Genomic DNA, 12,371 nt, shown 5'->3' with positions numbered 1-12,371 from the left:
AGGATTAATGGTCGCTCTGGACCTTTGATTCTGCACCCTCTTTTCTCTGCCCTTGACAAATTGGATTTTGGGGATGGGAAGGTCGCCTGGCCCTTTGTGTCTCTTGACCGTTTTAGAGCAATTCATTATGCGGCGGGGTGAGGGAAAGTCTCCATGTGACCAGGCCGGCCCGTTTTCCCTCTCCTCACAGCTGCTGGGAGAGCCCAACTCTCTCACACTCACTCACTCACTCACACACACACACACACACACACACACACACACACACACACACACACACACACACACACACAGTGCTGCTGCGAGCGCAGGACCGCTCCCCCTCTTCTCCCCCCTTTAAACTACCTTATAGCGCAGCATCACCTCTCTGTACACCCCCCACCCCCCCACCCCCCTTCCCACACACACTTGCATCCTGAGCTGGAGAGGTCGGGAGGGGGGTGTGGGGTCTAGAGGGGGGCTACCTTGCCTGCGCCATCACTAGAAAAGCCGGAGAGCATAACGCCACCGCGTCACTTTGAGGGCGGATATCGGCCGGTCCTCATCCTCTCCTCCTCCTCTTCCTCCATCCCTGCACTCTCCTACTCGGTCTCCATCAGTCTTCATGGTTCTGATCTCACCCCACGCCATGCAAGCCACCCGGGCGTCCACCACCGTCAGTGTGTTTGCGGACTGCAGCATCCCGGCCGGGCTCCGGATAGGACCGGTACCGGGTATCTTCAAACTCGGGAAGTACGTGTCGGACCGCAAGGAAGTTGGACCCAAGAAGAAGGTTAGTTAAAACACTTGGAAAATGTTTGTTTCCGTTTGTTTCTATCTTTTTCACTGCAGGCCAAAAAGAAAAAAGAAAAAAAAGCGTCTTTTTAAAAGTATTTTGAAGAGAGGTGAGTTAATCAGGTGCTTTGGTGAATAAAGGTTTGATTGCTGTTTTTGTAATTAAACTTTTGTGTATGTATGTATTTATTATATTTCTTACAGAACTGCTTCAAAAAACTAAAAGAAAAATATTTTTTTATTAACTATTCAATCACTAGAATTTGAGAGCAAATTTTACGCCACCAGTTAAAATATATGTATATGAATGTATACAACATTAAATCTCACTATTTTGTACTTTCTTTAAATTGAAGCGTGTAGAATATTAAAAACGAACGGACTGGATTTGGATTTTAAAGCTGTACTGTCAAACTCCATCGGGCCTGCGGTTATTAATTGGTTTGGCCTGTCAAGTTGGAAATAATTGAGCTCCATTAGTGGCTGACTTGTCAGTCTGCGCTTCTACTTAACCGGCCTAATGGGCGACCCGGGTCTGCTGTGTGGGATTTCATGGCCTCAGCCGCCTCACATTGGACTGCCTGGCGGGCCTGTTATCCCGATGAGCCGTTTAATTTTAATGTAATCCGGCCACAGAAAGATGCCACTGAGGCCGGGCCCCACGGCCTGGGGCTAGGAAAAAAGATAACACCGACAATAATAATAATACTAATAGTGATTAAAAAAAAAAAATCGAAACAAACATCTTCTTTGACTGGGATCATTCAGATTAACACCACTGTGGTGGTAAATAATATTTTTAAAGCCCAGGCAAGCAAAGAACAAGAAAAAATAAACTTTCTCGACCTTAATTATTGAAATAAAAGACGCTTTCAAAAAAATCTAACTTGCAAACAGTTGTTTTTGCACGCACACGAGTGACCAACTTGCGCACATAAACGCATATATAACCCCACCCTATTATTGTTGGAGCTGTCAGCAGTCTGTGATTGATGCGTCTAAATGCGTGGCCCCGGGCTGCCGGCGATCATCAGGTGCAATCTCCGTGTCAAATGTCGCGCTTCGATCTTTAATGTCCTTGAACAGTTTAGAAACGCTCTGACACTCCTCAAATTCGTTTCCCATATCAACTCAATTAGGGCCGTGTGTCATTCTCTTTAGTAAATTAGCAGCGGAGCGGATAAAGACGCATTAAGCGCGTTTCGGTCATGCGTGGCCGCAGCACCTCCAGGTAATAAAACAGACAGTCATGGGCGACAATGTTGGTGACAAAACCTGTTAAATAAAATGTATTAAATAATAAATGAAACAATAAAAAGGGGGATTCATAAATACAGCTTGGAAAGAAAACTGTCGCTTTTTTGAAATAAGCCCAACAACTATATTATTTGGGTGGACTGTTACAACTTCCATCTGTATGTGTGGGGAGACGTGTTAATATTTCCCATCATCCTGTATAGACAGTTATCAAGCTCATGCTCACTCTGACCGTGTGTTTGCTGCCTTAGATCCGCTTGGTACGCGGTGAGTTCATGGATGAGTCCGGCTGTCCCGTGCCAGACTGGATCGGATTCATCCGCGCCGCCAGGAACAGCCAAGAGCAAAACCTGGAGGCTGTGTCGGACTTACCTGGGGGACAGGTGACTTTACATCCCATCACATGAGCCAGTGTCAGATCCCCCCTCCCTCCCCCCTTTGGACAATCCAGTTAACTTCAGCTTCTTTCCTCCTTCTCTACTTAAAGATTTTCTACCGCGTGCTGAGAGAAATCCCCGCCGGAGAGGAGCTCAGTGTGTGGTACTCCAACGCTCTGGCCCAGTGGTACGACATCCCCACCACGGCCACTCCTACGCACGACGAGAAAGGTAAATCAGACTGCTAATAATGATACGGGGGGTGGATGAACTAAACGGCCTATTGTCTTGAAATAAAACGATGGGAATTACAGGAAAATTCCCATCAGCACACGAGCTCTGAATAGGGCAGATGTGGAGTACTGAGCATTTAAAATATAATAATAATAATAATAATAATAATAATAATAATAATAATAATAATAATAATAATAATAATAATAATACAGTTTTTTTTATATTAGTTCTGCTGCCAGGCAACAAAGGTGAGACCAAAGAGAGCTGTCACTGACACAACATCGACATGTTGAGGGGTCCATCACTGCACAGTTAAATGACTGCCAATACCCGTGGTGTCTCTCCTTTACCGCTCAGAGATGGACATCGATTGGATGCTGTTTTTTCCCTCAGGCAGCCTGTTCATTCTCTGTCATCAATCTATTTATTTAACATGAAGTCTAGAAAAAAAAAAAATGAAATTTAGATCACTTTCACTTTTGGGAGATAAAAAAAAGTTCATGGTGCTTCAGGCCTACATTGATTGCGTCGGTATTTAGAGAGATTAAGGTGCAGCCCACTCATAAGTGAATATGGATTTATTAACAAAAATAAATCCGACCGCAAGATTCTTACAAAAGATTTTTACTACAAAACAGGAAACAGAAAATGCAATTAATAAAGCTCTATAGTTCAATCTCAACTTTACTGACCACGAAAATTCGTTCCTTTCAGATTCTGCGTTCGGATTTTTAATCTGTTTGGGCTCGTAATATTAATTTGGCGTTAGCGTTTGGGGATTATTCCCTAATCTTGACATAACACCAGCTCAGCCGGAACGAATCCGTTTAAAAAGAACGACTATCATCAAAAGACACTTTGCAGGGAATTCCATTAACTGACAGTGATTTTGGATTGCTGGTCTACATTTCACTTGGACCTGAAAGGGCCTCTTAAATAACGGAACAAAGGCAAAATGTGCAATCTTGAAATGATATCAAACTTGCGTCGAGAGAAAAAAAGAAGAGGCTCCGAGACGGAGGTTAACAAATGTCATTGCGTCATTAATATTCATGCATTCAAAAGCAAATAAATTCAGAAACAAGTGCTTCACGGTAAATTAGGTGGGTGCGTCAAGGTATTGTGGCCTAATGAATGCTAACTTTTATGTGCGGTGTATATTGCCCTGATTCTCCAGCCTAACACACCGTGTGCGCTCCTGGACATACGCTCGTTCCCATTATTAGGCGTCAACAGATGGGCCGGAGCCATTGTTTCTGGAGACTTGCGATTTCAAGCAACAGCTGCTGTCACTTCCACGGGAAAGAGCACAGAGAGGGAGAGTCCCGCGTTCAATGCATCGGTTTGTGAGCGCCAGATTGGGCAGGGCGTTTGCTCTTTTGATGGTGATCATAAACAATGGCCCGTATGAGGATTACAAAATCATTACATTTATATTAACCCCTGAATGCTCGTCTGGGAGGTCATTGTGATGGCTTCCTGTGTCAATTACCATTTGGCACCAGATCTTAGAGACTGGATCATATCCATTATGCCTAAATGTAAATTTCAGGTGAAGTGCAGCAGTGACTGATGAAAATTATGCTCTTTAAACGGATATTTTCAAGGGAACCTCGGCTCTGTTTTAATATGACAATCCCTCGATTTTAATGCCAATGCAGTACAAAACATGTGTCTTCTACTACATCACTCTCTCTATTCAAGTTTATATACGCATGTTGTGTGGCGAATGGTGCTATTAGGGGAAGAGGGTGTCTACGTTGGCGCTCACAGGTCTTTTCTCTACAGGTTGCCAAACCTGTTTTTTACATTTTACGCACGGATCTGGCTTTTTACGCACGGGAATATATTGGATATTGTCAGACCATCAGTATTTGGCTTCACGCTGTGTTGTGTAATTTAATGATCTGCATCCATCTAATCATTAATGTCGCGTTTGCTGCTGTCTCCACAGGTGAGGAGCGTTACATATGCTGGTACTGCTGGAGAATATTCAAATACCCGAACACACTCAAGGCCCACGTCCACTTCCACTGCGCTTTGAGCAACGGACGGGGGTTTGTGAGCAGCGAGCAGGTCCGAGGCACGGAGACCTTCAGCAGGTCACCAAAGTCTGGAGACATCCCCAACACCTCCACCTCTCCGAGGAGCGGTCACAGTAACTCCTCCATCTCAGACTCTGGCAGGCGGGCAGTGTCCTCCTCGCCGTTTCTAAATAAAGCGGGGCTGTCAAAGAAAAGCAGCTCCGAGGAGCAGGACAGGGCCCTCGACATGAGCGTCACCTCAGCCAGAAACCAGGGACACATCCTCGGCCTAGGCGCCACATCCTCAGTGCTGAGCAGCATGGGCTTCCACCCCGGTGTGCGCTCTGCCTTCAAACCGACCGGCATCTCCAAAGTCCCGGGCGCGGACACCTCCAGAGAGGACGCAAATGGAAAGCTGAGCGGGCTGGGATTCAGCAAACTCATTGGAAGCATGAAACCAATCCGCAATGTGGGCGAGAGTCTTAACGGAGGAGGGAATCACCCTCCCAAGTGCGCACCTCCAATGATGGACTCCGCATCTCCAATGGTGCCATGCACAAACGCTATCAGAGGTTTCCCGTTGCTGCCGCACGTGGAGGAGACCTCAGCCTTTAAGCACGTGGAGAGTCGGTTGCACTCTGGCCTGTCCCCGTCCCGTTATCCCCACATGCCACCTGGACTCCATTTTGAGAGGTTCTCTGTCCCTCACTTCGACGGTGTCAAGACTTATGGCGGAGACTGTAACATCCCACTCATGCCCTTCACTGTCTACAACGGGGAGCTTCTGTACAGCTCACCCTACTATCCGCTGAAGTTCCACTTCAGCAACCTCCTCAAGTACCCGGAGTCCATGTCCTACTTTGGTGCGCCCTCACTGAGCCAAGATCTGGGCTCAATCACCAACATCGACCGGGAGATCGCCATGCACACGCAACAGCTATCTGAAATCGCCGCGGAGAAGAACCGGACGAGGCTGGACTCGATGCCCGCCGGAAGCGCAAGCAACTCCGGGTCTGGCAAACCGAAAAAAGGACACCTGTGTCTGTACTGCGGCAAGCTGTACTCGAGGAAATACGGCCTGAAAATCCACATGAGGACTCACACTGGTTACAAACCGCTCAAGTGCAAGGTGTGCTTCAGGCCGTTTGGAGACCCCAGCAACCTGAACAAGCACATCCGGCTCCACGCGGAGGGAAACACGCCCTACAGGTGCGACTTCTGCGGCAAGGTGCTGGTACGGAGGCGGGACCTGGAGAGACACGTGAAGTCCAGACATCCAGGGCAGACCGTCAAGAAGCTAGACGACAAACCGGGCGGCCTGTTCGAGGACGCAGAGCACAAGAGCGACAATGACAGTGATGTGGACGTGTGCTTCACCGACGACCAGAGCGACCCAGAGTCCAGCAAAAACAACGAATGAGATGAGACTGACTTTCAGTTATGTACACAACATGTTATTTAGTCTTGTACTGAATCCTGAATTTTTACACTGTAGACAATGACCCAAGGGCGCCTGAAGTAGGCTACATGTCACCAGTGTTTCCAAACTGAATAATGATTTGCAGTTGAAATGTTGCTTTTTCACTTAGAGGGGACTCATGTTTTTGTTTGCTGTTCCATCATTAGTCAAATATTTAGTTGTTGGCCACAGTGATCGGGCAGGTAAAGGCCGCTTTAAGAAAAGGATGCAAATGAGACTACATGACTTCCGAAGTTAGATATACTTTTTGCTGTGGAACAAAAAAAAGTCACAGCACTGTCTTTTATAATATGTCTCCTCCTGAGAATATATGGGTTTGCGAAAGCTAATTGACTAAAGGCCTTATCCAAAAAAAGAAGAAAAAGAGCACTAAGTTCCATCAGGCTGGATCTGGACACATTCTGTGAAATGATGAACTGCAAAAGAATATGATTCTTTATTTGTTTTTTGTTTTTACTGTGAAAAGAAAAAGGGGCAACAGATTCGCAATATCCCCATATTCCCTTCTAAACTGACAGTTGCACTTTAAAAACAGCAATGGGCATTTCATTTAAACGACACATATGCATCATGGTTATGAGAATCAAACGTTTATTTCCATGATTTTAAGAAAGATCTCGGATTCCCTGCGCCTCACTGAATAATACGCTGTACTTAAATTTGCACTTTCTTGCCGAGGCGCGCTGTTCTTAAGGAAGCAGCCAGCAGCAGCGCCCAGTTTATTTAAGGAATTATTTCTACTCAAAGAAAATTGTATTGATTGCAGTTATAGCCTATGTAAAGACGTGTAAAGTATGATATTTCACATTTTGGTGCAGAAGTGTTGTATACGTTTGTTTATAAGTGACATTGTCTATGAGCACAATATTTTACTCCTGTCCATTAAGTCGTTGGTTTTTGAATAAATTTAATTTAAAATATCAGAGGAATTGTTTGAGGCTTTCCTTTTTTTTATCCGTCTGTTTTTTCAAAAGCAATATGAAAGCTCCCCATGTATCCTGATGAAAGTTAGAGCCTACTCTAATATTCATTAAGTTCCATGTTTTGATTTGTATCACACTATCAGCCTTAAGAATACAGTCGAACAGACAGGCAATATGCAGTGCAGATGGGAGAGCACATTCTGTCCGGTTATACGTTTTATTTGACATTATCTTATTTTTTTGGCGCAATATTAACCTCCGAATATGGCGCAGTAATAAACCCGCACCGACGCTCAGTCAGTCGGGCCTGTTGCCATCAAGAAAACCCTGGATGTGGAGCTGATGAGACGCAGCAAAGCTATCAGGCAGCAATAATAATAATAATAATAATAATAATAATAATAATAATAATAATAATAATAATAATAATAATAATAGCAGCACATGTGTTAGTTGATTTTGTTTGTTAAAATGATTTACCCCCTTTTCTCAATCATTCACACTAAAATTCATAGATAGGAAGTATTCAGATCCTTTAATTAATTTAAAGTAATACTGCTATGTAAAAAGACTCTTTTACAAGTAAAAAAAAAGTCCATTCAGCATTCAGATCTTAAGTAAAAGTGTGTCAGTATTATCAGCAAACTGTACTGACAGTATCACGATGTGTGTGTGAGCGTTGCTTTCTATTATCACATCATGCATTAATGTGCAATTAGCATTTTTCTGTTGTCCAAGTGGAGCTAAATGAAATTTTTATGTGCCGTTTGGTCGTTTTAGCAGCCTTTAACAATGTGTCACACGTTTTAAGCACGTCATCATTCTGGTATGTAAAAATTTGATTTGTAAAGTAACCAGTAAAAGCTAATTAGAAGTAAATATTTCTCTGTCAAATGTTAAATGGCATCAAATGGGAATACTTTAGTGCAAGTAATTCAAATGAATGAATACAGTGCTTGGTCTGAGATTAACTGCAACTTTGTCAAAATAGGTCCATTAAAAATGATGAAACAAGACGTGAGGGGAAAACAAGATTGTTTGCAAATAATCATATAAGAACACAACCTTAAGCATGAAAGCTGAAATTCCAAGTGTGCTTCAAGACCTTTGTGCCTTTTTGGTTGCGTGCATTTCATCATATGCAATCCTCACAAGCCTTTGCAGTTTAAAGAGTTTTGAGGTGAGAAAATAAGAGATGCCACCTCTTATGGATGTGGTGGAGAGCAGCAGAGTTGGTATGCCCTCATTGCCTTCAACACACTTCTCCTGCGCTGACCAGTCAGACACCTTCCACTTCACACAGAGCGGCAGAGGACACAACTGCAGCCATTTTTGAGACATCCCAGCGATGTGGTACTCTCTATTAAAATCTGCCCAAATCTAAAATGTAAAGCAGTATATGTCTGAGTGCGTCATACTTCACTTCTGTTGATGACATTTCTGCTGCTGCTTGACTTTACTTTTTGTGTTTTCTGTCTGAAAATGTAAGTTCCTTCCACTCTACAACTACCCAGCATCCACAATTGTTCTGACTGTGGGGTCACAATGTGGAATAAGTGCAACGGGGAAAGAAAGAGCACATGTCCCACACTGGAGGCTGGTAATTTGATACCTTTAATTGGCCACTGGTGAACAACTGTCTCCTTTCTGCAAGATGTAAAGGCAGTATAGATAGGTGTGACCTTATAAGTGTGTTCCACTATTTTCAATCTCTTCTGTCCCTGCCAGTTCTGTTATATACTGTCATGGTGGCGATATTGGAAATTGCATATGCACATGTATAATACATATAGTATAGAACAGACAGACATACATATTTTGTTCCTTCTTCATTTCGTGGTGTTCATGAGACATGTGAAAATTATTGTTGGTTCTTAACATCACACATATATTGATTTTTTTAAGGACATGAAATGACTCAGAAAAAGGAATCAGGGAGTGGCGAAGCCAAAAAAAGTTATTTAACAAGATTTAATGTGACATAGTATGAAGCCTAATCAAAGAAGTTTCAGCCTTTTTGAGACTTTCAGTGTGCAAGTTCTCTATCATGTAAAAATGCTGAGAATTCATTCAAATGTGAGCGTTCTTAAAGACGACTCAAGAATGTGTCATACGCTGTTCAAAAGTTCCCTCACAATACATGAAAATGAAGCAATTCCTAACCTCACTCTCATTTCATTAACTCTGCTGTTCCCTTCTTCTTCTGGGTGCTTACACAGAATAACGAGTGGTCTGTGTCCATTGTGTCAGTGGCCAAAATACTGTGCAGGTCCTCTGCTGTTCTCACTATTTCACTCTCATTTTATGCACAGATCGAAATACATTCTGTCTGTGCTCAGACAGTTTCTCCTCCATGCATAAAACTTGCTTTTACTTAACAGCCTTGATGTACGGTAGAATGTGGTGTCCAACGGGGATGCACTCTGAGCCCCCTTCACTTTCTGTAGCCATGAGCTCATTTGTTGTTTCATAATGATGCTACGTGTTAGCAGTGCTCGAATTGTAATAATAAAAAAACGTGCCTGTATTTGCAGCCTGCATTTAGGCACACAAGGTGTATTGAACACAGGTGGGACTATAAAACAAGATATTTTGGTTAAACAAGCAGCCAGCTTAAATGCTTGTTTACCACCAACTGCTGGGCTAATGCATGCAGCACTCTAAGGGTCCCATCCTTACAGTGAAGCCACAGGGTTTATACACTTTCCAGCTCTGAACAAAACTGAGTGATTTCCTGAATGTGGACCATGGCCGACATTAGGAAGCCAGATAAGAGGACACAACATGTAAAGACAACAACCTTAGAGCTAGCGTGAGTCACATTTCTCCTCTTATGGTGGAGGCTAACCCAGCATGTAGCGGACCTGCCTATGCACTGAGAGAGGAAATTGAAAGCAACCCTCCATCAAACTCCTGGTGCCCACACCAACTACACAAAATGGCGAAGGAAAGGACCAGTACTGGGATTAGTAACTGGAATGTACTGTAAATTGGTGACTTTTTAAAATCCAGTCCTACTTTTCATCAATGAAAGATTCCTCTTTCACTGATGAAAACTGGGTCACATTTTTGCTTCCTCTGTTTTCTTTTTTGAGCAAGAAATTGCCTAATAATAATTATAATGATAACAATATTAACAATACCTACTTCCACTTGAAATCGGCAGTACCAAATAACAAATTGAACAGAAATCCAATGTGCTGGTATTCCATACCAGCGATGACTGGCCCAGTTCAAGCACGGTCTGTTTGGTGTCAGTGGATTTGAGTGGTAGCTGTGACTCTTCCTCTGAAAAATGTGGCCTTTTCCTTCCAAATAACAACTGGCCAAAGTGGAGCAGTGCAAATCTCTTGAGGTTTTTCCATTTGTGAGGGTGAGATGGATGGTGGATGGTTGAATGCGAGCTGGGTCTCTGCGATGGTAAAGATAGAACTGAACAACAAAGCAAGGCTCTTGATTTGCTGGTTGATCTTTGCTCACATAACTGGTCACAAGCTTTGGATCGTGTTGGAGAGAATGACACTATGGATACAAGCAATCCAATCAGATTTTTTCACAAGGATGGTGACCCCACACATTTTCAGTGATTGCATAACCAAGCTTGGCTGCAAGGAATTATCCAGAAAAAAGACATGCAGCTCTTTGCAGTTGAATTAAACACGATGCATTTCCCTTCTTGGTGTCTCAGATTTATCCCCTTGCATATCATCAGTTTAAGCCAGAAAGAAGAAAAGGCCAGTGTGATGCATTCACAATCTTTGCCCACAATGTATACCAAACATGCATTCTCATTACAATTGGCAACAAATGCACACCATGATTCAACCCACGGATTTATTGTAATTAACTCCAAAGTGTTTTCCCTCTCAGCAGGGGAGCAGCTTCAGAGGATCGGAGATGTCTGTCCCTTTATGTGTCTGCTCCCATGTGTTCACTGTAACCCTGTATTAGAGCCTCCCCTCTGTGTACAATACCCAGGGCTCTCTGCTGTGGGCCCCCACATCAGTCTGGACCCAATCCAGTCGCTTTTTGTGTTCAAACCCCCTTCACTCTCTCACACTATAACACCCTGTTCGCTCATCCCCTCCCACCAGCGTTTTCAATCAATTAGTGCCGTTCATTAGTGGAAACACTGTGGAAAAAAAGAGTTTGATTGAGAGAGTTTGACTCCCAGCCTAGAATTTGATCCAAAACCAGACTTCACTGGCAGGCCAACCACCACATTGACTTGTTTCCAGGCTACGATTCAGTCTCTTCTAAAGCCTGATGTGGGTATCCTTGATCACAGGAACCCTTTTCAGCCGCGTGTCTTGACTGATCAAGCAATGGATGAGACTTGATAAAGATCACAGATGTTTCACACTCATATTGGGGTTTTAAACAACAACAACAAAAAAAACGCTATTCACTACATTCATTGTAAAGGCTGGATGCCGTGAAGCTGAAAAGGAAATGAATGTTTCAACAAAATTTGTTCAGCTGAAAGAATTCAGAAAAGTCTTGCAGAGGTGAAGTTCTGAATAAAGTCTCTCTTGTCTCTCCTTATTCAGCAAATACCCTTCACAACATGGAAACCATGCAAGACACATAGTTTTGATTTAAAAAATAAATAAATAAATTAAAAGCAGTCTGATTGCATATTTGACAGATATCCGGACATATAAATTATTAATTCTATTTAGGCATAAAGAAAAACAACAAAAAAATGACTTTATCTCATGTAGTGTTTGTATTCTCAAAATGAATACCACAAAAAGGTTGAATGAGACCGGAGATGTAATGACAACAGAAAACAGAAAGGTCCTAACATATCTTTATCTGAGTGTATATGTGTCGATCTGTATTACTCATATTGTAGGGGCATAAATCTGTTTGGTCACAGGGGATTAGGTAAGTATAGTAGTTATGGTTAGCGTAAGTTTCAAGGAAATGACTGGACATCATGTCACCAAAACTGTGTGTGTGTGTGTGTGTGTGTGTGTGTGTGTGTGTGTGTGTGTGTGTGAGACAGCAAGATACCAACATGTTCAAAGTGTTCTGCATTGGTTAAGTCTGACAATGATTCTCTGCAGAGCCAGCGAACAGAATTGGCCGTACTGTGTCTGTCACAGTGCTGCACGGCAAGATGCACTTGTGTGTCTATGTGTTTGCCAGATAAGTTCATCATGCCCTTTCCAATGAGAGCCATGTTAGGCCCAGACCTGGCTTAAGAATGGCTCACATGGAGGAAAACCTTCATACTGTGAATGTTTATTGACACAAAGGTCTTCTCCTTGACAGTGGAGCACTGGCGGCTAAC

At 43.1% G+C, this 12,371-nt stretch overlaps 1 protein-coding gene across 1 annotated transcript; it reads left to right on the top strand.

Annotated features, from left to right (window-relative positions):
- The first annotated feature begins 519 nt into the window (after nt 1–519).
- Nucleotides 520–6,497, top strand: prdm13 (PR domain containing 13). Its single transcript, XM_076737490.1, has 4 exons — nt 520–772; nt 2,283–2,414; nt 2,519–2,639; nt 4,600–6,497. Exons 1-4 carry the CDS (start codon nt 605–607, stop codon nt 6,087–6,089), a joined length of 1,911 nt encoding a protein of 636 aa, XP_076593605.1. The 5' UTR covers nt 520–604; the 3' UTR covers nt 6,090–6,497.
- Nucleotides 6,498–12,371: the final 5,874 nt, after the last annotated feature.

Source organism: Chaetodon auriga, chromosome 8 (assembly GCF_051107435.1).
Source record: "Chaetodon auriga isolate fChaAug3 chromosome 8, fChaAug3.hap1, whole genome shotgun sequence".
In the NCBI taxonomy this organism is placed as follows: Eukaryota; Metazoa; Chordata; class Actinopteri; order Chaetodontiformes; family Chaetodontidae; genus Chaetodon; species Chaetodon auriga.
Note: the sequence above shows the minus strand (reverse complement) of the source record. Positions and strands in the feature narration are given on the sequence as shown.